General features: G+C 35.8%; 2 protein-coding genes across 2 annotated transcripts; both read right to left on the bottom strand.

The window, feature by feature from the left end:
- Nucleotides 1-554: 554 nt before the first annotated feature.
- On the bottom strand, nt 555-1469 carry LOC308677219 (olfactory receptor 14A16-like; the record flags this gene model as incomplete). Its single annotated transcript, XM_081343435.1, has 1 exon — nt 555-1469. One exon carries the CDS (start codon nt 1467-1469, stop codon nt 555-557), a length of 915 nt encoding a protein of 304 aa, XP_081199561.1.
- A 14731-nt stretch (nt 1470-16200) lies between these two features.
- LOC308677220 (olfactory receptor 14A16-like) lies at nt 16201-17115 on the bottom strand (the record flags this gene model as incomplete). The annotated part of the gene is made up of 1 exon (XM_081343436.1): nt 16201-17115. One exon carries the CDS (start codon nt 17113-17115, stop codon nt 16201-16203), a length of 915 nt encoding a protein of 304 aa, XP_081199562.1.
- Nucleotides 17116-24931: the final 7816 nt, after the last annotated feature.

The following is a 24931-nucleotide window of genomic DNA, read 5'->3' as shown; positions in this document are numbered from 1 at the left end:
TGTTTATTCTTATGAACATGTAATTCTGCTGGGAGACCTAATTTAATTAATTCTCTTTGTGCTTATAGACATTGTCCTTTGATTTGTGGATTTCGTTGGGGGGAACTTATTCAGTGGTTTGAAGAAGTTTGAATAAAAGTTTGTCCCTCCCTCCAAAAAATCAAAATATTTTTGTTATAATTTTTATTTAGTTTCAACTGTCACTTATCTGTCAATTGTCTAGTGGAGACACTGATTCTCAAACCATTCTGTTAATGTTTTAAGGGAAGTAAATAGTATAAAGAATAAAATACATTTTGACATAAAACTTCTCATACCACAAATTGTACACGCTGTATCTCACTTCACTAAACAACAGGAGTTGTCAGCCTGTGGAATGCCAAAGCTGCCCAACATCCATATTTAGAAACTGTAAAAAGTATTGATAGTAATTAGGGACATTTAATAAGCAACATATATAGTGCTAGGTTTTTCTTGTTCTACCATATTCTTTTATTCACAGAACTAGGGAAAAACTATGGTGAAGACAGTATAAACAATATTAGAAGAATTGATCAAAATCTCCACACTTGAGAAAGGACAAATTTGATATTTTTATTTCTCAGGCTATAAATGATTGGATTGAATAGAGGTGGAAGAAGTGAATACAGAACAGTCAACCCGAAATCTATGTAAGACGGAGTGTTAGAGGCAGGTCTCAGATAGGCAATGGATGCACTTAATATTAACATAGACACTATTGTGAGGTGTGGAATACAGGTGGATAAAGCTTTTTGTCTTCCTGTTTCAGAAGGGATTCTTAACACTGCCTTGAAGATCACTGCATAAGATACAACTATAAAAGTAAAACAACCTAGTGCAGCAATAATACTGGCTACAAGAATTCCAACCTCAAGTAGATTTAATCCAGAGCAGGATAGTTTTAGTAATTGTGGAATTTCACAGAAGAATTGATTAACAACATTAGAACAAAAAAGGATGGAAAAAGTGCCAGTGGTATGTAACATTCCATAGAGGAGACCTGTAACCCACACTAGAATTATGATTTCAGTACAGTATTTCCAGTTCATCACCATCTCATAGTGCAGTGGGTGGCAAATGGCTACATACCGATCATATGCCATGACTGTCAGGAGGGATAAATCAGAAGCTTCAAAGGAGAGAAAGAGAAAATATTGAGCAACACAACCAAAGTAAGAAATGTGTCTGGTGTCCAAGAGAGAATTTATCATGGATTTGGGGACAATGACGGAAACAATGCCCAGGTCTTGCAGAGCTAAATTCATGAGAAAGAAGTACATGGGGCTGTGCAGTCGATGGTCAAAAGCAACTGCAGAGATGATGAGAAGATTTGTTGTTACAGTTGCAAGATATAACACAAAGAAAAAAAAGAAATGCAAAAGCTGCAGTTGCCGATTTTTTGAAAATTCTAGAAGCAGAAAATAAGGCACTGTAGTTTGATTCTCCATGTTCATTTATGTCAAAGCTGGCATAACTACAAGGAAAGAAAGGAGGAAAATTCAGTTAGAGAAAATTTTGGTGGTGGCATTTTGATATATGGAGAGAAGAGAAAACATCAAGAAATGTAAATCATGGACTGAATGAACAAAGTTGTAGGGTGGGGATATTAGAGCACACTGTTTTCCATTTTTACTCATTATTTTATCTCTACTAAAGGACCAATGACCAACTTCACATTTGTTCTTCTTTCCTCTTTTCAGCTGTGTTATCTCATATAGTGATCAAAAGCATTGGCATTGAAGCATTGAACAAAGTTGGTTCAGGTCTATTTCCATCAATGAAAGATTTTTGGAATAATTGGACCCATCATAATGAATCTGCACTCCTACAGGATTCCGGGAGTGTTGGAAAATTGGAGAATTCCAATATATGGTGTGTTGTGCTTCTAGAAGCAGGCAACATAAATTTAGCCAATAAATATAACAATAATTTGCTGTATATCTCACTTGGAAATCTTGAGAGCACACATCTTGAGAACTTAAGTTACAACATCTGCTATTTTGATATTCCCTGGTGATAAACACACATATATACCTCTGTTAAAACATTTCCAATATATGGTGTGTTGTGCTTCTAGAAGCAGGCAACATAAATTTAGCCAATAAATATAACAATAATTTGCTGTATATCTTACTTGGAAATCTTGAGAGCACACATCTTGAGAACTTAAGTTACAACATCTGCTATTTTGATATTCCCTGGTGATAAACACACATATATACCTCTGTTAAAAACATTTAATCAAAGGACCTCATATATTAGCAAAATAAATTAATAAATCCCTTTATGCAGCAATCAGAAGGAAATGAACATTCAGTTTGAAAAGGGAGTCTCCTATCCAATAAAAACTAAAAATGTCTATTGGAAGTTTTGGAAGTTTTGGAAGAAAGTGAGACACAAACTACTGTACCTTTGAAGTCTGACATCTCAGCATTTTTTTAAAGAATGTCGAATGCCATGCAAGCACATTTTCAACAATAATACTTAACTTATTTAAAAAACAGAGAAATAAAAAGATTTAGGAATCCATGCATTTCTTTTTCCTATAGAGATAGATGATGAGATGAATTTGCCAATGCTAATTCACCTGTAAATGGTCAGTTCATATATGAAGGCTTGGTCCAAATTTCTGCATATTATAACTACTTTTTTGTTCTTCATAATTATCATGTGCAAAAGGTACCAATGTTAAATATGTAGTTAATTCATTAAGAAAAAGAAAACTTTACTTACAGCCTCTTATTTGACATTCATTAGGTAGTATTATAGGTAATAAATACAATACACTGGAAAATATTTTTAAAAGAAATCACATATAGACCAAATGAATAAATAAATCCTCTTCTCCAACAATGGAAAGGAAAATGATAGTCCAACTTTTTTTGGGGGGGAAACAAAACAGTTTCCCCTGAAGTGGAAACCTCTATTCACTCCAAGAGAGTTTGGCCACAAAATGAGATGCAGCCTATTAGAACTATGACCTCTGACATCTCAGTATTTCTTTCAGCAATGTGGATCCACATTTTCACTAATAATACTTTAATGTTTAACAATAAACATTTTCATATGTGTTAAGAGTAAAACAACATCAAGAAATGTAAAAATGGACAGAATGATCAGTGGAATCTGAGCATGAACCACAAACATGCAGTGGGAATTGCCACTTTTAATCCAACTGTACTAAAGAACCAACCACCTTCACATCTTTTCTTCTTTCCTTTTTTTCCTGTTACTTCATGTACTGATCAATTGCCTAGGAGTAGAAAAACCTTCTTCAGGTCTATTTGCATCAGTGATAGATTACTCAAAATAATTGGACCATAATCATAACGTCTCACTTTTCCTACAGAATTGTGGTACCGTTGAAAAATTGGACAATTTAGAAGAAAGGCAATGTAAATCTAGCAAATGAATAATGAATTAATTTGCCAAGTCCTTTACTTAGAAATCTTGAGAGCAGAAATTTCATCTTTGTATAATGGTTCTTTGAGTTTGCATTTGTCTGCATTTGTAAGTCTTTATGTAAATGATACAGACATCTTTTTCTCAATTTCCCTAGCAGATTTTAGGCTAAAAAATAGAATACAAAGCCTTTAAAATAATAAACTAATATACAACATTCTTGAACATATATTTAATGGCATATTGTTAAATAGAAAATGATAGAACTTTACTTACCACCTAACTGCTGATTTGATATTTCTGCAAATTATAACTGTGTTTTATTCTTTATAATTATCATGTGGAAAGGTACCAACATATGTAATTAATTCATTGTTTACTAGCTACATAGAGATCTCTCCAAATTGTCTTATGTTTCATAAAGTCTTTAAATCAATACTGTTTGAAGTTCAATTTCTGAAAAAATATATTAAAACCATTTGTTCTCATCCTTAAAACAACTTAACTTATTCCATTATATCAAAAAACCCTGTCTTATGCAATTATTCTCTTAAATTATCTTCCTGCAAAAAGTTATAAAGCCAACCCTGAGATACAAAACATAAGGCATTTTAAAATAAATACCAATTTGCTCCATAAAAGAGGGAAATATATTTTCTGTTAAATTTTCAATTTACAACTGACTTATTTGTCTCTATAGATAATGTCTTCTATGCTGTTAAGAGTGTTAAATATCTTACTGTCAATGCTGTCCCACTAATTTTCATGGAGTGAAACATCTATCTGCAGTCATAGTTATTTCTACTCTCAGTGTTTATTAATCTTTTATTTCCCTCAAGAGACTTGTAGACCAAAATGAAACTGACTTGTGTGCTTATTAATATACTTAACAAATGTAAATAATACTGACTTCTGTGTGTTCATTAATATAATTTGACATTAAGAATACAATAGCTTCCTCCAGGACCATGTATCATATCACATAGAATAATAATAATATTTCAGATAATTAACAGAATGTGTGATGCAGTGTAAATAGTGATAGGTGAAACAAAATGCCTGGCACATATTTCTTCATTTGTGATTCTCTTTTACTTCCAGCTTTTAAAAAATGTCTATTCTGTATGCCACATGCAGGGGAAAAGCTGGATAATGGTTAATAATTCTGCCAATTATAAGCAGGGAAAGCCAAAACTAGACAGACAGACAGACAGATAGATAGATAGATAGATAGATAGATAGATAGATAGATAGATAGATAGATAGATAGATAGATAGATAGATAGATAATAGATAGATACATACATACATTCATACATACAAACATAGATAGATAGATAGATAGATAGATAGATAGATAGATAGATAGATAGATTGATTGATAGACAGATAGATAGATTATGGATGGATAGATAGATGATAGATAGATAGATAGATAGATAGATAGATAGATAGATAGATAGATAGATAGATAGACTGTTGTTGTTGTTAGCTGTAAAGTCGTGTACGACCCATCGCGACCCCATGGCAATGTTCCTCCAGGTCTTCTTGTACTCTACCATCTTCTGGAGTCCATTTAAGCTCATGGCTACTGCTTCAGTGACTCCATCCAGCCACCTCATTCTCTGTTGTCTAGATAGATAGATAGATAGATAGATAGATAGATAGATAGATAGATAGATAGATAGATAGATAGATAGATAGATAGATAGATGGATGGATGGATGGATGGATGGATGGATGGATGGATGGATGGATGGATGGATGGATGGATGGATGGATGGACGGATGGATGGATAGATAGATGGATAGATAGACAGACAGACAGACAGAAGTAGAATTTATCTCTCCCACCCCAATGCCCAGTACACTTGCTCAGAATAGCATTTCTCATATTTGCATCACTTATAAATTATATTCACAAAACCTCTAAGAAAAAGGGATAGTAAGAATATTTCTAGAGGCAGATCGGTAGGATGACCAATCGCCCTCTCCAATTGTATCTAGCAATCAAGCACCTTTGGCTGGGTTCAAAGAATAAAAGCCATCGCTGGAAAATTCAAAAAAGAATAAACATCCATTTGGGTGGGTAAAACATGTAATAGAAAGTATAAGATGCTTATGCTCTTAATGCTCTTATCTCCTGTAAGTCAGTAGAAAGAAAGGCTACACCATTATTATGGGGGGGGGCAAGGACAATCATTTCGATAAAGCCAGTACATCAGTATTTTGATTCCACGCTCAATTGTTATATGCATTAAAATCTTACACTGATATATGAAAAGGATATAAGGTAGCTTTTCATGGCACTGCAAGTCTCCTTTTGTTGGACAGTTAGATCTTTCATAGAAATCTTGATTACCTCAAGAGGGCTACCAGTTCTTAATGGTTTTGATCAACCTATTTTCTTACTTGTTGCCATTTTGGTAACACAACCTGCCTTAACATTCTGAGCTAACCTCCTTGTTTTTCCCTCTTATTTCCTGAATAAGAGGGGTGGGGAATCATTGCATAACTCAAAAACTCCTGTTCTCTATATTATGTCTCATATTTTTTTTAGTTTCCATCCCAGAGTCCTGGATATCACAAGAGGGAGTGGCCATTAGAAAGACTCTTGAAAGACTCATTTGACTATGCTACAGAAAAATCTGAATATGCAGTTCACAAATTTGAATGTAATACCCACATAAATTAGATAAATATTGAAAGACTTTATTGAATAAAACAAAGCAAAGTAATAACTATGTCTACAAAATATAATGTGGACAAGAAATATCAAGGAAAGAAAACAGAAAGAAACATTCAATACAGGAATATAAATACAGAATAAAATGTCATATTCCTTTAGTTGAAAGCCCCTCAACCTCAAAAAAGGTACTTATATTATGCATATAAGTATACATATCACACCTTCCCAAAATATTCTTATATTGAGCCTCAAAGTATTTGTCCTATTTTTAGGTACATATTCCTATGTACATTTACCTGAAATAAATGTTAAAATGTATTGGATATATGGTGGTATAGATAACACAAAATCTGGATAAGCCTTTTAGTATATCATATCAATAGCTGGGATAAAGTATTTTTCAAGCAAATTTTAATAAAATATTCTGGAGTACATCTATTTATATTTGTTTTTTCAGGTATTAGAAAATGGAGTATATGTTATCTTCTCCAATTGAAGATGTTGCAGGTTACTATAAGTTTACATGATGGTCTATCACAGTTATGAAATTGATTTCTTGCTTTTTCATATTGTTCTGATAATAAAAAGGTTATGGAAGATAGTATAAGTTCACCCATCCTGCCCACCCTGCCAAGTGTCTGGTTTTTCCAAAGCACTTCTAAAGGAGAGGGGGGAAAAAGAATAGGTAAAGGTAAAGGTTCCCCCGCACATGCGTGCTAGTCGATTCCGACTCTAGAGGCCGGTGCTCATCTCCGTTTCAAAGCTGAAGAGCCAGCGCTTGTCCAAGGATGTCTCTGTGGTCATGTGGCCGGCATGACTAGAAAAAAAAAGAATATTCTTAAGCTAAAATGAGCAAGAACCTGTTTGGTATAATGGTGAAGGCACCACACTAGAAATTAGGAGATAGTGGCATCTAGTTGTGCCAGGTGGGTGACTTGAGCCAGTGACTCACTCTCATAGCCCTAGGAATAGGGCAATGGCAAACCGTTCCTGAAAACCTTGGCAAAAAAAGTGGTGATTTTCCCAGGCAGTTGGAAAGAGTGAAGACTGACACAATGAAACTAAATGTCAAAATGTTTGAGCAAATGACCACTTAAGAAGAGAACTCTTGGAAAAGCTGAAACCTTAACTGCAGGTACAGTGCAAATGCAAACCTAAAACATGGCTCACAGAAGCACAGCAAATAAAATTTAGAAAGGTAGTTTATATAGATATATGTTTTAAAAATCAGAGTACATATTATTGGTTAATAATTTTGGGGGGTGGGGTTTGCAATAAATTGTTCCCTGCAATAAGGTAATAAAAATAGATTTTTGTCCCCTGTGGTCTCTACACTTTCTCCAGAAGAATCCATTAAACATATATGGCAAAGCAACAAGAAATAAATTTCATCCTTTTTCATATTTCAGTATTTTTTTCTCAAGTAATTTTTTTTTTGCAAAGATTGCAAAGTAATCCTAAAAAACATAAGGAACATACACAGCAAGATACAAAGATCAGAAGATCCATAGAGGCAGATAGTAGGCTGGTTGACTCTTTCTCTGTATCTGACAGTTCTGCAGTTTGAATGGATCAGCATCAATTCTGAGATGAATGAAAAAACAGCTTGAAAATATAGAAAAACTGAACATACCAGTGGAAGGGAAGGGCATGTATTGGAAGGTACAAAGTAATGTTGGAAGAATAATATTTGGTTCATTCTGTCCAGCTGGAACAATGAGGTTGGTGCAATGAACAAACTAAAAAGATGGGAAAGTGACTGGTTTTATTTAGGAAGCCAGAAACTGCATGACAACAGCAGCGAGTTCTGGGTCAGCTGGCTGATTGGAAGGGTGAGTAGAATGATTTTTATACTTTTCTAAACCTTTGTGGTTGAGACACCTGAAGGCATATTTGATTAGTTTAATAATGTATCTTTTGATATTTTGATTGTCCGTATCTGGTTTCCTGGGTGGCGGATGGTCTCAAGGCTAGCCTTGGGGAAAGGTAGGGAATGCAATTTCTGTGGGATCCTGTGTTTGTAGAATTTAATCCTGTCAATTTAATCTGTCTCAGTCTAAACAAGTGAGTCAATTCTTACCCATTTTGTTTCCCACCAATGGATACAATCAATCCATTTGCAGAATGTTCTTTTGGGGTTGCCTAAGGCTAATCCACTTGGCTGGGGAGGAGGTTTTTTTTAAACCTCTAAGGGTGGTTCTTTTCCTTTTTTCCAAGGGTCATCAAATGGGGAAAGTTGTTAAAATTATTTTTACAATTCCCTCATTTTGTGCTAATATGCATATTTTTTTTTAAATATATGTATTTTGTACAACTTAGATTCTGTCTGAATAAATATGGTATCTGTTGTCTATTTGGCTCATCATTAAAGAGACTTGGTTTGCCATCATCATCATCATCATCATCATCATCATTATAATGTTGGAAGGGACCTTGGAGGTCATCTAGTCCAACCCCCTGCTCAGGCAGGAAACCTTATACCATTTCAGGCAAATGGCTGTCCAGTCTCTTCTTAAAAACCTCCAGTGTTGGAGCATTCACCACCTCTGGAGGCAGGTTGTTCCACTGGTTAATTGTTCTAACTGTCAGGAAGTTTCTCCTTAGTTCTAGGTGGCTTCTCTCCTTGACTAGGTTGCTTCTCTCCATCCATTGCTTTTTGTCCTGCTTTTAGGTGCTTTGTAGAATAGCTTGACTCCCTCTTCTTTGTGGTAGCCCCTGAGATATTGGAACACTGCTATCATGTCACCCCTCACTCTTCTCTACGTTAAACTACACATACCCAATTCCAGCAACCGTTCCCTATATGTTTTAGCCTCCAGCCCCCTAATCATCTTTGTTGCTCTTCTCTGTACCCTTTCTAGAGTCTCGACATCTTTTTTACATCGTGGTGACCAAAACTGGATGCAGTATTCCAGGTGTGGCCTTACCAAGGCATTGTAAAGTGGTATTTGTACTTCACGTGATCTTGATTCTATCCCTCTGTTAATGCAGCCTAGCACTGTGTTGGCTTTTTTGGCAGCTGCAGCAGACTGCTGGCTCATATTGAAGTGATTGTCTACTAGGACTCCGAGATCCCTCTCACAGTTACTACTATTGAGCAAGGTACCACCTATACTATACCTGTGCATTTGATTTTTCCTGCCTAAATGTAGAACCTTACTTTTTTCACCATTGAATTTCATTTTCTTCTTCTTCTTTGGTTTTGGAATAGTTGAGAGGCCAGTTCTTTGACAGCTGAGGCATAGAGGAATAAACAGAGACAGGAGAGGAAAAGTCATGTAATGGTTTCTGTGGCTGCCCCTAAGATGAGAATTTTTAGCCAATGGAGGTCTAGTAGCCATAAGCAAAGCCCAAAGAAGTTGAAGGGAAATTTAGCATAGGCAATGTCTTGTGCTAATTCTTTTAGGTTCCTGATGTCACTTTCTATGAGTTCCTAGGTTTCAGTCACGTTGATACAACACATATCACAAAATACTTTGCAGCCAAAATTATGTCTTAACAATAAATAATCAATGGTTACTCGATTTTCAAGTGTTGCTAACTCTGACCTGTCCAAGTTCTCTGTTTAGGGTATCCAATGCTTGGGAGGTGGAATTTAGACTCTTGGCCAGGGTAGATGCTAGGCTGTTAGCTAGTGCCACGTACTCTGTTTTGGATAGCAGCACAGTTCACAAGTCACATTCTGGTGTCAGGGACCGGAGATCTCTCTTCCACTGTCTCTGTAGTGCATACATTAGTATGGTCAGTCACTCTAGGATGCATGGTCACCCAGTGGAGTTTGCTGATAGGTAGGAATAGGCTTTGACCTACACAACAGAAAGCAACCTAGAGGGAGTCTTACATGGCTATAGGAGAAAGGGATAGTTTTGGTATGATTGCAGACTACCTTGGAGACTCTGAGGTCTGAAAGAAGCAGCTGTGCTGGTGATTGTTGCCGTGCACATGTTCTCATCTGTGAGGTTAGTGCTGGTTTCCCCAGTCAAAGATGGTGCCATAAGGGCTTCCGGTTTGCACACACGGCGCTTGTGGACATGCAGGAAGAGCCCTCTCCCTGCCGTCTGATCTTACTTCCTTGAAGGACCCTTCAAGTCCTTCAAGTTGCCCTGGAGAGGGGGCACTGTGAGTAGGCCCACCCTGTCATTGTGGAAGGACAGCAGCCCTCCATTTGATCCAGAGCAGCTCCTCTGGCCCAAAGAAGAAGAGATCGGCCATTAAGATGGCCGATCATTAAGCCGTTGCCTGCTGAAAGCCAAAAGCACCATCAAGCACAATGAAGCAATCTGGAGGATTTGGGTGAGACCTTACCTTTCTTATTCCCCTAACTACCTTCCTGTGGGACCTTTTTGAAAATCTCCTCCCCCTCTTTTGAAAGATTGGTGACTGCTTACCTGGGGATTTACGATTTTAAAGCCTCAAAAGAAATTAACTGACTAAGCTAAATAACTAAGCAACCCTTTCTGTACCTCTGAAATCTCTGGGCTACTAAAAAGTTTTTATTGCTTATTTCTATGGGGACCTAATACCCTGTTTGCTACTACAAATGAATTAATTGGATAAAAGACTTATATTATATTAGTCTGCAAAAGGATTGTACATGCTATTGAGGACATGTTGTGGTGAAACCTGGTATAGCAAGTAAACCTTTTTTTTATTCTGAGATCTGGCTCTAACAGATTTGTCCTTGACATTATCTTTAAAGATAAAAAGTGGGAACACCTGGAACTGAAAATAACCGCTGGGAATAGTGGAGGTGGACATTTATTGACTTTTATTAAAATAGCCTCCACTAAAGGCCTATCTGTAAAATACTAAAGAAATGGAACAATATATTTCACCACTTGACTATAAACTCATACTTGATACAATTTTGGCAATGACCGCAGAAATAAAAGCCAGACCTAAAGACAAATATGACAGCACAAACTCACCAAATGAGACTTCTATTTCAATTGATGAACTGACAATCCAAAAATGAATAGAGGGTGAGGAATCCAACAACAAAACAGGGGACTCTAAAGTACAACAAGTACAATCTACTGAGAGCGTTGATGCCCAAACTTCAATTTCAACTATAAAACCGACAATCCAACAAGCAACAGAAGCTGAAGAAAGCAATACTAAGATGAAGGATGCCAAAGACCTTCAAATACTGTACACTAAGACTTCAATCAACCAAACAACAACTACAACACCACCAGATATGACCTCCTATCTAAGCCAGATGGATTTGAAAGAAGAAGACCAGACTGAATTAACAACAACTGCACTATGCCAAACATGGAGACTGAATTTACTGGAATGAAAATATAATGACTACAAAGGGGTCAGTCCCTATGAAAAATTGACAACTGGATGGTCTCCCTGGATTCAAACAATGTGTAAAGGAAGAAAGGGAGACACACATGACAACCTAAAAGCAATGATATGGAAGCCAGCCTGGCATAAGAAGAAATCTAGAATTAGATTTTTTAAAAAAAATAAAATAAATCTGTTTTTCTGTTCTAAGTGTTGGGACTTGCCATGATATAGCTTCAATTTCTCTCTCAACTGCACAAGGAGAACTGTTAAAAAACATAAACTGAGTCTATATTTAGGATCTAGATTTCTAAGGGGATGAAAACTAGCTACAAACAATAAAACATACTTTGTTAACTATAGATGAATTGTAAGGATGACAAATATAATATGTATGTATGTTACATATGATAATTACTATATAATGAAATAGAATAGCTATCAGAACATAACTTTGAATTATATCATAGAACTTGCAATGATATAGTAAGAGATATTATTTTAAAAATTGATGAACTACTAAGATGATAAATAGAATACATTTGTTCTAATGATAGAGCTAAAAATTATTTTTAATGGACTAAGGGGAATCTTTAAAAGATACATATTGAATTTATATTTAACTTTTAACTATTAGAACTCAGTGGGTTAGGACACTGAGCTTGTCGATCAGAAGGTTGGCAGTTTGGTGGGTCGAATCCCGAGTGCCGCGTAACAGAGTGAGCGCCTGTTACTCGTCCCAGCTTCTGCCAACCTAGCAGTTCAAAAGCACATAAAAATGCAAGTAGAAAAATAGGGACCACTACGCTGGGAAGGTAACAGCGTTCCGTGCGCCTTTTGTGTCTAGTCATGCCATCCACATGACCACGGAGACGTCCTCGGACAAGCGCTGGCTCTTCGGCTTTAAAACGGAGATGAGCACTGGCCCCTAGAGTTGGAAACGACTAGCACACATGTGTGGGGGAACCTTTACCTTTTACCTTACATTACAGAATTTGGAAGGAAACAACAAAAGATTTTTTTCAATAATTGGTGAACTATTAAGATATTAAATAGAATAAATTTGTATATAATATAAGAACACACTGAAACGAATTATATATGTATTCTAGACAGGGTAATTACTATATAAAGAAATGGGGGAAATGGGGGCTATCTGAAAGTTAAGCTTTCTTTTATATATTATAGGCTAGTTCGGAATTTTGCATTCCAATTAGGTATAACTTAAAAACAGGACATGGATATGTATATGTGAAAATATATTGAAAATTGTTCTAATTGATTGTGGTATAATTAGAAATGTATCAATTTGATAAATTTGACTATGTTACCATAACTAAGGGAATCGGAGAGGGAATTCTTGTTGATGTAACTTGACCTGTCTACAAATGACTTTGCTATTGTTTACTTTTAACTACCCAACCACCGTATTGCTTCATAAACACCGGGATGTAAAACCAAAAAATCAATAAAACTTGTATTTAAAAAAATGATGGTGCTGTATGTGGCTGGAAGTGGGAAATCCCAAAGCCTAGTGTGGTTTAGTATGGCTTGTTGTCCCAAAGCTACCCCCATCAGGCATGTGATCAGAAAGTCCTTTACAAATTTACCCCCAGCAAGCGGAAGTGAGAGTTAAAACATGAATCATGTGAGAACACCTCCCTGAAGCATGTTTCACCACTTGGTATTCTCTTTCACTTCCACCTTTTAAGAAATCCCATCCACTAATTAAGGGGCAGAATATTCAGGCCTTTTGGGGGAAAAAAGGGAATATGATGAAAAGAATGGCAAGAAACTCATAGAAACCTAGTGGGTTATCAATAGAATAAGGTGCACAATAAAATCATATAAACCAGAGGCATTTTTGGTGAGAGTGTAATCAAGCAAGTTGATAGTTCATTGTTGCAATCAAACTATACCTCTTTATAGGGTGCATTTCACTGCCTGCGTAGACTGCAAATACAGACCTGACACAAGACTCATAAAATAAGTTATAAATCCATAGAAACCTATAAAATACCTATAGTAGAATAATTAATACAGTAAATCTATAGAAATCAATTGCCTGCAATGGTAATGATAGAATTTCTTCCAGAGCAGTCATTGCTACCATTTATCCAGACGAATCCATTACAGCCCCTGTGGCCAAGCACCAAAAAACAGATTTCAGCCTTTTCATATTTCACTATTTTTTACTCAAGTAAAAAAAAAGTAAAGTACAAAGTGATAATGAAAGTTTTAAAGAACATATAGAATAAGATACAGGAATAGGTACATCCTTGAGGCAGATTGTATGATGGCTGACTTTTTTTTTAATCTGATAATTCTGCAGCTTTGACTGGGACAAATGGAAAAATAGCTAGAAAATAAAGAAAAACAGAACCTCCCAGTGAGAGGGAAGTCCATGTATTAGGAAGTACAGGACACATAAGCTCTGCTAAAATAAGAGGGAGAGTGGCTAAGCCAGGAGAAGAAGTCAAATGGGGGATTAGCGTGGAATTCCAAAGTCTGATATTCCCCCTCCAATGCTGTCGGACCTTATCTAGTCTCACCCAAATGCTAACCATCAGCCTGAGAAGATTTCTTTGTATCATGTTTCCCTGAAAGTAAGAATTGTCCCTCCCAGACAATTGGTTGTTTTCTGGGAACTTTCTAGTAGGTTTAGATTAGAGATTTGCTCATTTATGTTAATTAAATTGTTTTTAATCTCATCATAGTTTCTTCTTGTGTCTTCTTTATGTGAAAGAATTGTCCCTCCCAGACAGACGTAGCCAAAAGTCAAGTTTTTCCTTCTCTTCAAATAGTTCTTAAGATTAAAACTAAAAGCTCAATAGATGTTTATTGTCCAAGAAGGTCATGGTAGAAAGTATGCCAAAATATTTTTCTCTGTTGCCAGCTGTTCTCTGTTAAGCTAAGATTCACCAACAACAAAGAAACAGTATCTACTTATAAACTTCTTGCCAGGTCAGAATCAGTCATTGCAGCTATGTTGCTATAGCCTAATCCACCACTAGATGTCACTCCATACCCATTTTCCAACTCTTAAATCAGAAGGTTGATTTCTTATATTTCACCCCAATATTCTTTCAAAGAGAAAATCTTAACAGTTTTCTCAGTTCTCAGATTTGTCCAAATGGTAGTTTTATATTGCTTCTACTTCAGTATCATGTATTTCTGTCCCCATAAAAAAATAAAACACTGCTTCTGTTCCTTGGAAGGGTGGGGCTGCAGTCCCTTTACTTCTTATGTTTGGAGCTTTTAACTTCTTGGGATTTTTTCCCAGGAAATCCAGTTGTAAAATAGTAAAGAAAGGATCAATATTCTCACCCAGATCCAAAAATGATGTTTACGATCTGTTAGCTAACTAGTGTTTTGTTTCTTTGGTTGTCAGCAGCTGGAAGCTGGTCACTGGAATACAGCCGGCCTTTCCCCTGACAGTTTGTAGGGCTTTATTCATATCAAATGGATTGAATGCCACCTCTCCATGATCAGCCAGGAACCACCTATTTCATCATCACCTCTCCAGGGTGACTTTAGACCCTTTTAGGGCCCCCAGCAGGGCAAAATCGGACATGGAAAACCAATCTGATGCAAAAGTTAAGTTAACAGGCCAGAAACCATAAGACTGGGACTTCTATTGCCCCTTAGGAATGTTGCCAGACTTTGGGCCAATCCCAATCCCTTGAAAGGAAGCAATGGAAAACCTCTTTTAAAATTAAAGTTGCCAGGAAAAAAATATGTATATACATAGGAACTTTTTGAGGCAGTTGCCAGGACTTGAGATTGACTGAAAAGAGCAAAATATCAAAGTATGTGAGGAAATGACCATTTCAGGTAAGAAGTGTTATAGAGACTTATATCCTTTTAGAAATGCTGAAGCTTTAGCTAACAACATTATGGACCAGCATTAAAGAGAAGAGATTTCATATAGGAAAGCACAGGGAAAAATAGACCACATTATTTAAACCTCCTCTGTATTTCAGTTCAGACTGGAGCCAGTTTTGCTCAAGAATAAATAAAAAAGAAATCCAGACATCTTTGAAGAAAGGAGAAATATTTATTTCTAAAAACAAAGAGTTTGGTTGTAAGGGCAGATGCAGAGAAATGGGGTACAATGACATACTTTTATAGGAGAGTTTTTCTCAGGTGTACAAATGTGTATATGCTGATTCTAGGGTGACACTTGAGGCTTGTGTGTGATTGTTTGTGTGTGTGTGTGTAGGTATATAATCTATGATGTTTATTCTTATGAACATGTAATTCTGCTGGGAGACCTAATTTAATTAATTCTCTTTGTGCTTATAGACATTGTCCTTTGATTTGTGGATTTGGTTGGGGGAACTTATTCAGTGGTTTGAAGAAGTTTGAATAAAAGTTTGTCCCTCCCTCCAAAAAATCAAAATATTTTTGTTATAATTTTTATTTAGTTTCAACTGTCACTTATCTGTCAATTATCTAGTGGAGACACTGATTCTCAAACCATTCTGTTAATGTTTTAAGGGAAGATGTAAATAGTATAAAGAATAAAATACATTTTGACATAAAACTTCTCATACCACAAATTGTACACGCTGTATCTCACTTCACTAAACAACAGCAATTGTCAGCCTGTGGAATGCCAAAGCTGCCCAATATCCATATTTAGAAACTGTAAAAAGTATTGATAGTAATTAGGGACATTTGCTAAGCAACATATATAGTGCTAGGTTTTTCTTGTTCTACCATATTATTTTATTCACAGAACTAGGGAAAAACTATGGTGAAGACAGTATAAACAATATTAGAAGAATTGATCAAAATCTCCACACTTGAGAAAGGACAAATTTGATATTTTTATTTCTCAGGCTATAAATGATTGGATTGAATAGAGGTGGAAGAAGTGAATACAGAACAGTCAACCCGAAATCTATGTAAGACGGAGTGTTAGAGGCTGGTCTCAGATAGGCAATGCATCCACTTAATAATAACATAGACACTATTGTGAGGTGTGGAATACAGGTGGATAAAGCTTTTTGTCTTCCTTTTTCAGAAGGGATTCTTAACACTGCCTTGAAGATCACTGCATAAGATACAACTATAAAAGTAAAACAACCTAGTGCAGCAATAATACTGGCTACAAGAATTCCAACCTCAAGTAGATTTAATCCAGAGCAGGATAGTTTTAGTAATTGTGGAATTTCACAGAAGAATTGATTAACAACATTAGAACAAAAAAGGATGGAAAAAGTGCCAGTGGTATGTAACATTCCATAGAGGAGACCTGTAACCCACACTAGAATTATGATTTCAGTACAGTATTTCCAGTTCATCACCATCTCATAGTGCAGTGGGTGGCAAATGGCTACATACCGATCATATGCCATGACTGTCAGGAGGGATAAATCAGAAGCTTCAAAGGAGAGAAAGAGAAAATATTGAGCAACACAACCAAAGTAAGAAATGTGTCCGGTGTCCAAGAGAGAATTTATCATGGATTTGGGGACAATGACGGAAGCAATGCCCAGGTCTTGGAGAGCTAAATTCATGAGAAAGAAGTACATGGGGCTGTGCAGTCGATGGTCAAAAGCAACTGCAGAGATGATGAGAAGATTTGTTGTTACAGTTGCAAGATATAACACAAAGAAAAAAAAGAAATGCAAAAGCTGCAGTTGCCTATTTTTTGAAAATTCTAGAAGCAGAAAATAAGGCACTGTAGTTTGATTCTCCATGTTCATTTATGTCAAAGCTGGCATAACTACAAGGAAAGAAAGGAGGAAAATTCAGTTAGAGAAAATTTTGGTGGTGGCATTTTGATATATGGAGAGAAGAGAAAACATCAAGAAATGTAAATCATGGACTGAATGAACAAAGTTGTAGGGTGGGGATATTAGAGCACACTGTTTTCCATTTTTACCCATTATTTTATCTCTACTAAAGGACCAATGACCAACTTCACATTTTTTCTTCTTTCCTCTTTTCAGCTGTGTTATCTCATGTAGTTATCAAAAGCATTGGCATTGAAGCATTGAACAAAGTTGGTTCAGGTCTATTTCCATCAATGAAAGATTTTTGGAATAATTGGACCCATCATAATGAATCTGCACTACTACAGGATTCTGGGAGTGTTGGAAAATTGGAGAATTCCAATATATGGTGCGTTGTGCTTCTAGAAACAGGCAACGTAAATTTAGCCAATAAATATAACAATAATTTGCTGTATATCTTACATGGAAATCTTGAGAGCACACATCTTGAGAACTTAAGTTACAACATCTGCTATTTTGATATTCCCTTGGTGATAAACACACATATATACCACTGTTAAATACATTTAATCAAAGGACCTCATATGTTAGCAAAATAAATTAATAAATCCCTTTATGCAGCAATCAGAAGGAAATGAACATTCAGTTTGAAAAGGGAGTCTCCTATCCAATAAAAACCAAAAATATATGTTGTAGAGTTTGGGAAGAAAGTGAGACACAAACTACTGTACCTTTGAAGTCTGACATCTCAGCATTTTTTAAAAGAATGTCGAATGCCATGCAAGCACATTTTCAACAATAATACTTAACTTATTTAAAAAAACAGAGAAATAAAAAGATTTAGGAATCTTACCATGCATTTCTTTTTCCTATAGAGATAGATTATGAGATAAATTTGCCAATGCTAATTCACCTGTAAATGGTCAGTTCATATATGAAGGCGTGGTCCAAATTTCTGCATATTATAACTACTTTTTTGTTCTTCATAATTATCATGTGCAAAAGGTGTCAATGTTAAATATGTAGTTAATTCATTAAGAAAAAGAAAACTTTACTTACAGCCTCTTATTTGACATTCATTAGGTAGTATTATAGGTAATAAATACAATACACTGGAAAATATTTTTTAAAAGAAATCACATATAGACCAAATGAATAAATAAATCCTCTTCTCCAACAATGGAAAGGAAAATGATAGTCCAACTTTTTTTGGGGGGAAAACAAAACAGTTTCCCCTGAAGTGGAAACCTCTATTCACTCCAAGAGAGTTTGGCCACAAAATGAGATGCAGCCTATTAGAACTATGACCTCTGACATCTCAGTATTTCTTTCAGCAATGTGGATCCACATTTTCAGTAATAATACTTTAATGTTTAACAATAAAACAACATTTAGAAATATTATCATTTCTTTTATTCATATCCAGGGAGATTTGAAATTTCTTTGGTAAGGCTAATTTTTCTATAATTGATCTAATTTTCAGGTTTGGTTCTCCATATTTCATTTATAAAAAACTAGTATAACTGTAAGGAAACAAATGAGGGAGAAGTAGTTAGATAACATTTGGGAACTGTCATTTTGATATGTAAAAAACATCAAGAAATGTAAAAGTTGACAGAATGATCAGAGGAATCTGAGCATGAACCACAAACATGCAGTGGGAATTGACACTTTTAATCCAACTGTACTAAAGAACCAACCACCTTCACATCTTTTCTTCTTTCCTTTTTTTCAGTTCTGTTACTTCATGTACTGATCAATTGCCTAGGAGTAGAAAAACCTTCTTCAGGTCTATTTTCATCAGTGACAGATTACTCAAAATCATTGGACCATAATCTTAATGTCTCACTTTTCCTACAGAATTGTGGTACCGTTGAAAAATTGGACAATTTAGAAGAAAGGCAATGTAAATCTAGCAAATAAATAATGAATTAATTTGCCAAGTCTTTTACTTGGAAATCCTGAGAGCAGAAATTTCCTCTTTGTATAATGGCTCTTTGAGTTTGCATTTGTCTGCATTTGTAAGTCTTTATGTAAATGATACAGACATCTTTTTCTCAATTTCCCTAGCAGATTTTAGGCTAAAAAATAGAATACAAAGCCTTTAAACTAATAAACTAATATACAACATTCTTGAACATGTATTTAATGGCATATTGTTAAATAAAAAATGATAGAACTTTACTTACCACCTAACTGCTGATTTGATATTTCTGCAAATTATAACTGTGTTTTATTCTTTATAATTAGCATGTGGAAAGGTACCAACATATGTAATTAATTCATTGTTTACTAGCTACATAGAGATCTCTCCAAATTGTCTTCTGTTTCATAATGTCTTTAAATCTATACTGTTTGAAGTTCAATTTCTGAAAAATTATATTGAAACCATTTGTTCTCATCCTTAAAACAACTTAACTTATTCCATTATATCAAAAAACCCTGTCTTATGCAATTATTCTCTTAAATTATCTTCCTGCAAAAAAGTTATAAAGCCAACCCTGAGATACAAAACATAAGGCATTTTAAAATAAATACCAATTTGCTCCATAAAAGAGGGAAATATATTTTCTGTTAAATTTTCAATTTACAACTGACTTATTTGTCTCTATAGATAATGTCTTCTATGCTGTTAAGAGTGTTAAATATCTTACTGTCAGTGCTGTCCCACTAATTTTCATGGAGTGAAACATCTATCTGCAGTCATAGTTATTTCTACTCTCAGTGTTTATTAATCTTTTATTTCCCTCAAGAGACTTATAGACCAAAATGAAACTGACTTGTGTGCTTATTAATATACTTAACAAATGTAAATAATACTGACTTCTGTGTGTTCATTAACATAATTTGCCATTAAGAATACAATAGCTTCCTCCAGGACCATGTATCATATCACATAGAATAATAATAATATTTCAGATAATTAACAGAATGTGGGATGCAGTGTAAATAGTGATAGGTGAAACAAAATGCCTGGCACATATTTCTTCATTTGTGATTCTCTTTTACTTCCAGCTTTTAAGAAATGTCTATTCTGTATGCCACATGTAGGGGAAAAGCTGGATAATGGTTAATAATTCTGCCAATTATAAGCGGGGAAAGCCAAAACTATATATATCAGGAAGCCCATAAAAACCTAGTAGAATGCCAATAGTTATCCAGTAAAAGAATAGAACCTGGTGGCATTTGTGTGGGAATACCCCCCCTCCACAAAAACAAAAAAACAAAACATGATTATGGTACTTTTGTATTATAAACCACACTCCTTTGTAGGTAATATGTGGCTGACTGATGAGACTACTGATAGAGACCTAAAAGAAGGCTCAGAGAATGAGATGCAACGTAAGCCCACAGAGACTTATAAAAGCTACGTATAATAGAATAAATAATAAAATAAATTATAGAAATCACTACAAAACCTCACAGATCAAGATACTTAGTGGTTAGAAAAAGGAGTTATACAAATACTTGTTTTAGAAAGTCAGTATACATAAGATAGATAGATAGATAGATAGATAGATAGATAGATAGATAGATAGATAGATAGATAGATAGATAGATAGATAGATAGATAGACAGACTGTTGTTGTTGTTGTTAGCTGTAAAGTCATGTCTGACCCATCGTGAACCCATGGACAATGTTCCTCCAGGTCTTCTTGTCCTCTACCATCTTCTGGAGTCCATTTAAGCTCATGCCTACTGCTTCAGTGACTCCATCCAGCCACCTCATTCTCTGTTGTATATATATATATATATGTGGCTGACTGATGAGACTACTGATAGAGACCTAAAAGAAGGCTCAGAGAATGAGATGCAACGTAAGCCCACAGAGACTTATAAAAGCTACGTATAATAGAATAAATAATAAAATAAATTATAGAAATCACTACAAAATCTCACAGATCAAGATATTTAGTGGTTAGAAAAAGGAGTTATACAAATACTTGTTTTAGAAAGTCAGTATACATAAGATAGATAGACAGACTGATAGATAGATAGATAGATAGATAGATAGATAGATAGATAGATAGATAGATAGATAGACAGACTGTTGTTGTTGTTGTTAACTGTAAAGTCGTGTCTGACCCATCGTGAAACCATGGACAATGTTCCTCCAGGTCTTCTTGTCCTCTACCATCTTCTGGAGTCCATTTAAGCTCATGCCTACTGCTTCAGTGACTCCATCCAGCCACCTCATTCTCTTTTGTCTAGATAGATAGATAGATAGATAGATAGATAGATAGATAGATAGATAGATAGATAGATAGATAGATAGATAGATAGATAGATAGATAGATAGATATAGAGAGAGAGTAAACCAACAGTACAGCAAAACAGTAATAGTAGAGAGAGCAGTGAATTCAGAGAGAGAGAAGCTACATTCCTAGCTCCCTCTTATGGCCATGAGAACACTTACACACCCATTGGCCAATTAACATCTTAAAGTTACAACATCATTATGGCTTATATATTTCCAACCCAATATGTAGGCTATCATCATATGCCTAACACTCCTGTTCTCTATATTATGTCTCATATTTTTTTAGTTTCCATCCCAGAGTCCTGGATATCACAAGAGGGAGTGGCCATTAGAAAGACTCTTGAAAGACTCATTTGACTATGCTACAGAAAAATCTGAATATGCTGTTCACAAATTTGAATGTAATACCCACATAAATTAGATAAATATTGAAAGACTTTATTGAATAAAACAGAGCAAAATAATAACTAGTGTTGTGATTCAGGGTCAGCCTGTGGGTTCGGCAGTTAGGTCGGACGATTCAGAGGAGGAGAAGGGGGATGTTGGAGAGCTTGCTGAGGGTGTTGGAGAGCTTGCTGAGGATAGCCTTGAGGCTCCGCAGAGCCCTCAGCCAGGCCCCTCCCATCGGGTTATGATGCAGACCCAGCTGTGTGAGCCTGACAGCGTGGATGAAGATGACCCACAGCTGGCCCTGTTCAAGGACGCCCGACACAGGAGGCAGTCAATCAGGAGTAAACAGAGGAAGGCAATGGGGCACCTCGGAAGGAGGCAGAGAGAAGCCATGCCTTGAACTGTTTAAAAGGGGAATGTGTGGGAGGGCTGGTTTGCTGAAGGCAACCATTTGAATAGCTCCTGTTTCATGGTTCGTGTCTTGTTTTGCTCTGTTTTATGTCAATAAATTTGGCAGGCTTAGTTCCAGCCTCTTGCTGTTTTGTAAAGGGGTTGTCCCTGCCTTTTCTGCAGGGCCGGTAGTAGGCTGGTACAGAACAACTATGTCTACAAAATATAATGTGGACAAGAAATATCAAGGTAAGAAAACAAGAAGGAAACATTCAATACAGGAATATAAATACAGAATAAAATGTCATATTCCTTTAGTTGAAAGCCCCTCAACCTCAAAAAAGGTACTTATATTATGCATATAAGTATACATATCACACCTTCCCAAAATATTCTTATATTGAGCCTCAAGGTATTTGTCCTATATATGGTGGTATAGATAATACAAAATCTGGCTAAGCCTTTTAGTATATCATATCAATAGCTGGGATAAAGTATTTTTCAAGCAAATTTTAATAAAATATTCTGGAGTACATCTATTTATATTTGTTTATTCAGGTATTAGAAAATGGAGTATATGTTATCTTCTCCAATTGAAGATGTTGCAGGTTACAGCATGTTTACATGATGGTCTATCACAGTTATGAAATTGATTTCTTGCTTTTTCATATTGTTCTGATTATAAAAAGGTTATGGAAGATAGTATAAGTTCACCCACCCTGCCCACCCTGCCAATTGTCTGGTTTTTCCAAAGCACTTCTAAAGGAGAGGGAAAAAAAGAAAAGGTAAAGGTAAAGGTTCCCCTGCACATGCGTGCTAGTCGATTCCGACTCTAGAGACTGGTGCTCATCTCCATTTGAAAGCCGAAGAGCCAGCGCTTGCCCGAGGACGTCTCCGTGGTCATGTGGCCGGCATGACTAGAAAAAAAAAAGAATACTCTTAAGCTAAAATGAGCAAGAACCTGTTTGGTATAATGCTTAAGGCACCACACTAGAAATTAGGAGATAGTGGCATCTAGTTGTGCCAGGTGGGTGAATTGGGCCAGTGACTCACTTTCATAGCCCTAGGAATAGGGCAATGGCAAACCGTTCCTGAAAACCTTGGCAAAAAAAAATGTGGTGATTTTCCCAGGCAGTTGGAAGGAGTGAAGACTGACACAACGAAACTAAATGTCAAAATGTTTGAGCAAATGACCACTTAAAAAGAGAAGTCTTGGAAAAGCTGAAACCTTAACTGCAGGTACAGTGCAAATGCAAACCTAAAACATGGCTCACAGAAGCACAGCAAATAAAATTTAGAAAGGTAGTTTATATAGATATATGTTTTAAAAATCAGAGTACATATTATTGGTTAATAATTTTGGGGGGTGGGGTTTGCAATAAATTGTTCCCTGCAATTAGGTAATAAAATAGATTTTTGTCCCCTGTGCTCTCTACTCTTTCTCCAGAAGAATCCATTAAACATATATGGCAAAGCAACAAGAAATAAATTTCATCCTTTTTCATATTTCAGTATTTTTTCTCAAGTAAAAAAACATTTGCAAAGATTGCAAAGTGATCCTAAAAAACTTACAGAACATACACAGCAAGATACAAGGATCAGAAGATCCGTAGAGGTAGATAGTAGGCAGAAGAAGAAGAAGAAGAAGGAGAAGAAGAAGAAGAAGAAGAAGAAGAAGAAGAAGAAGAAGAAGAAGAAGAAGAAGAAGAAGAAGAAGAAGAAGAAGAAGAAGAAGAAGAAGAAGAAGAGGAGGAGGAGATCGGCCATTAAGATGGCCGATCATTAAGCCGTTGCCTGCTGAAAGCCAAAAGCACCATCAAGCACAATGAAGCAATCTGGAGGATTTGGGTGAGACCTTACCTTTCTTATTCCCCTAACTACCTTCCTGTGGGACCTTTTTGAAAATCTCCTCCCCCTCTTTTGAAAGATTGGCGACTGCTTACCTGGGGATTTACAATTTTAAAGCCTCAAAAGAAATTAACTGACTAAGCTAAATAACTAAGCAACCCTTTCTGTACCTCTGAAATCTCTGGGCTACTAAAAAGTTTTTATTGCTTATTTCTATGGGGACCTAATACCCTGTTTGCTACTACAAATGAATTAATTGGATAAAAGACTTATATTATATTAGTCTGCAAAAGGATTGTACAGGCTATTGAGGACATGTTGTGGTGAAACCTGGTATAGCAAGTAAACCTTTTTTGTATTCTGAGATCTTGCTCTAACAGATTTGTCCTTGACATTATCTTTCAAGATAAAAATTGGGAACACCTGGAACTGAAAATAACCCTTAGGAATAGTGGAGGTGGACATTTATTGACTTTTATTAAAATAGCCTCCAATAAAAGGCCTAACTGTAAAATACTAAAGAAATGGAAGAATATATCCCACCACTTGACTATAAACTCATACTTGATACAATTTTGGCAATGACCACAGAAATAAAAGCCAGACTTAAAGACAAATATGACAGCACAAACTCAGCAAACGAGACTTCTATTTCAATTGATGAACTGACAATCCAAAAATGAATAGAGGATGAAAAATCCAACAACAAAACAGGGGACTCTAAAGTACAACAAGTACAGTCTACTGAGAGCCTTGATGCCCAAACTTCAATTTCAACTATAAAACCTACAATCCAACAAGCAACAGAAGCTGAAGAAAGCAATACTAAGATGAAGGATGCCAAAGACCTTCAAATACTGTACACTAAGACTTCAATCAACCAAACAACAA

This window comes from Vipera berus, assembly GCF_964194415.1.
Source record: "Vipera berus genome assembly, chromosome: Z".
NCBI lineage: Eukaryota > Metazoa > Chordata > Lepidosauria > Squamata > Viperidae > Vipera > Vipera berus.
Note: the sequence above shows the minus strand (reverse complement) of the source record. Positions and strands in the feature narration are given on the sequence as shown.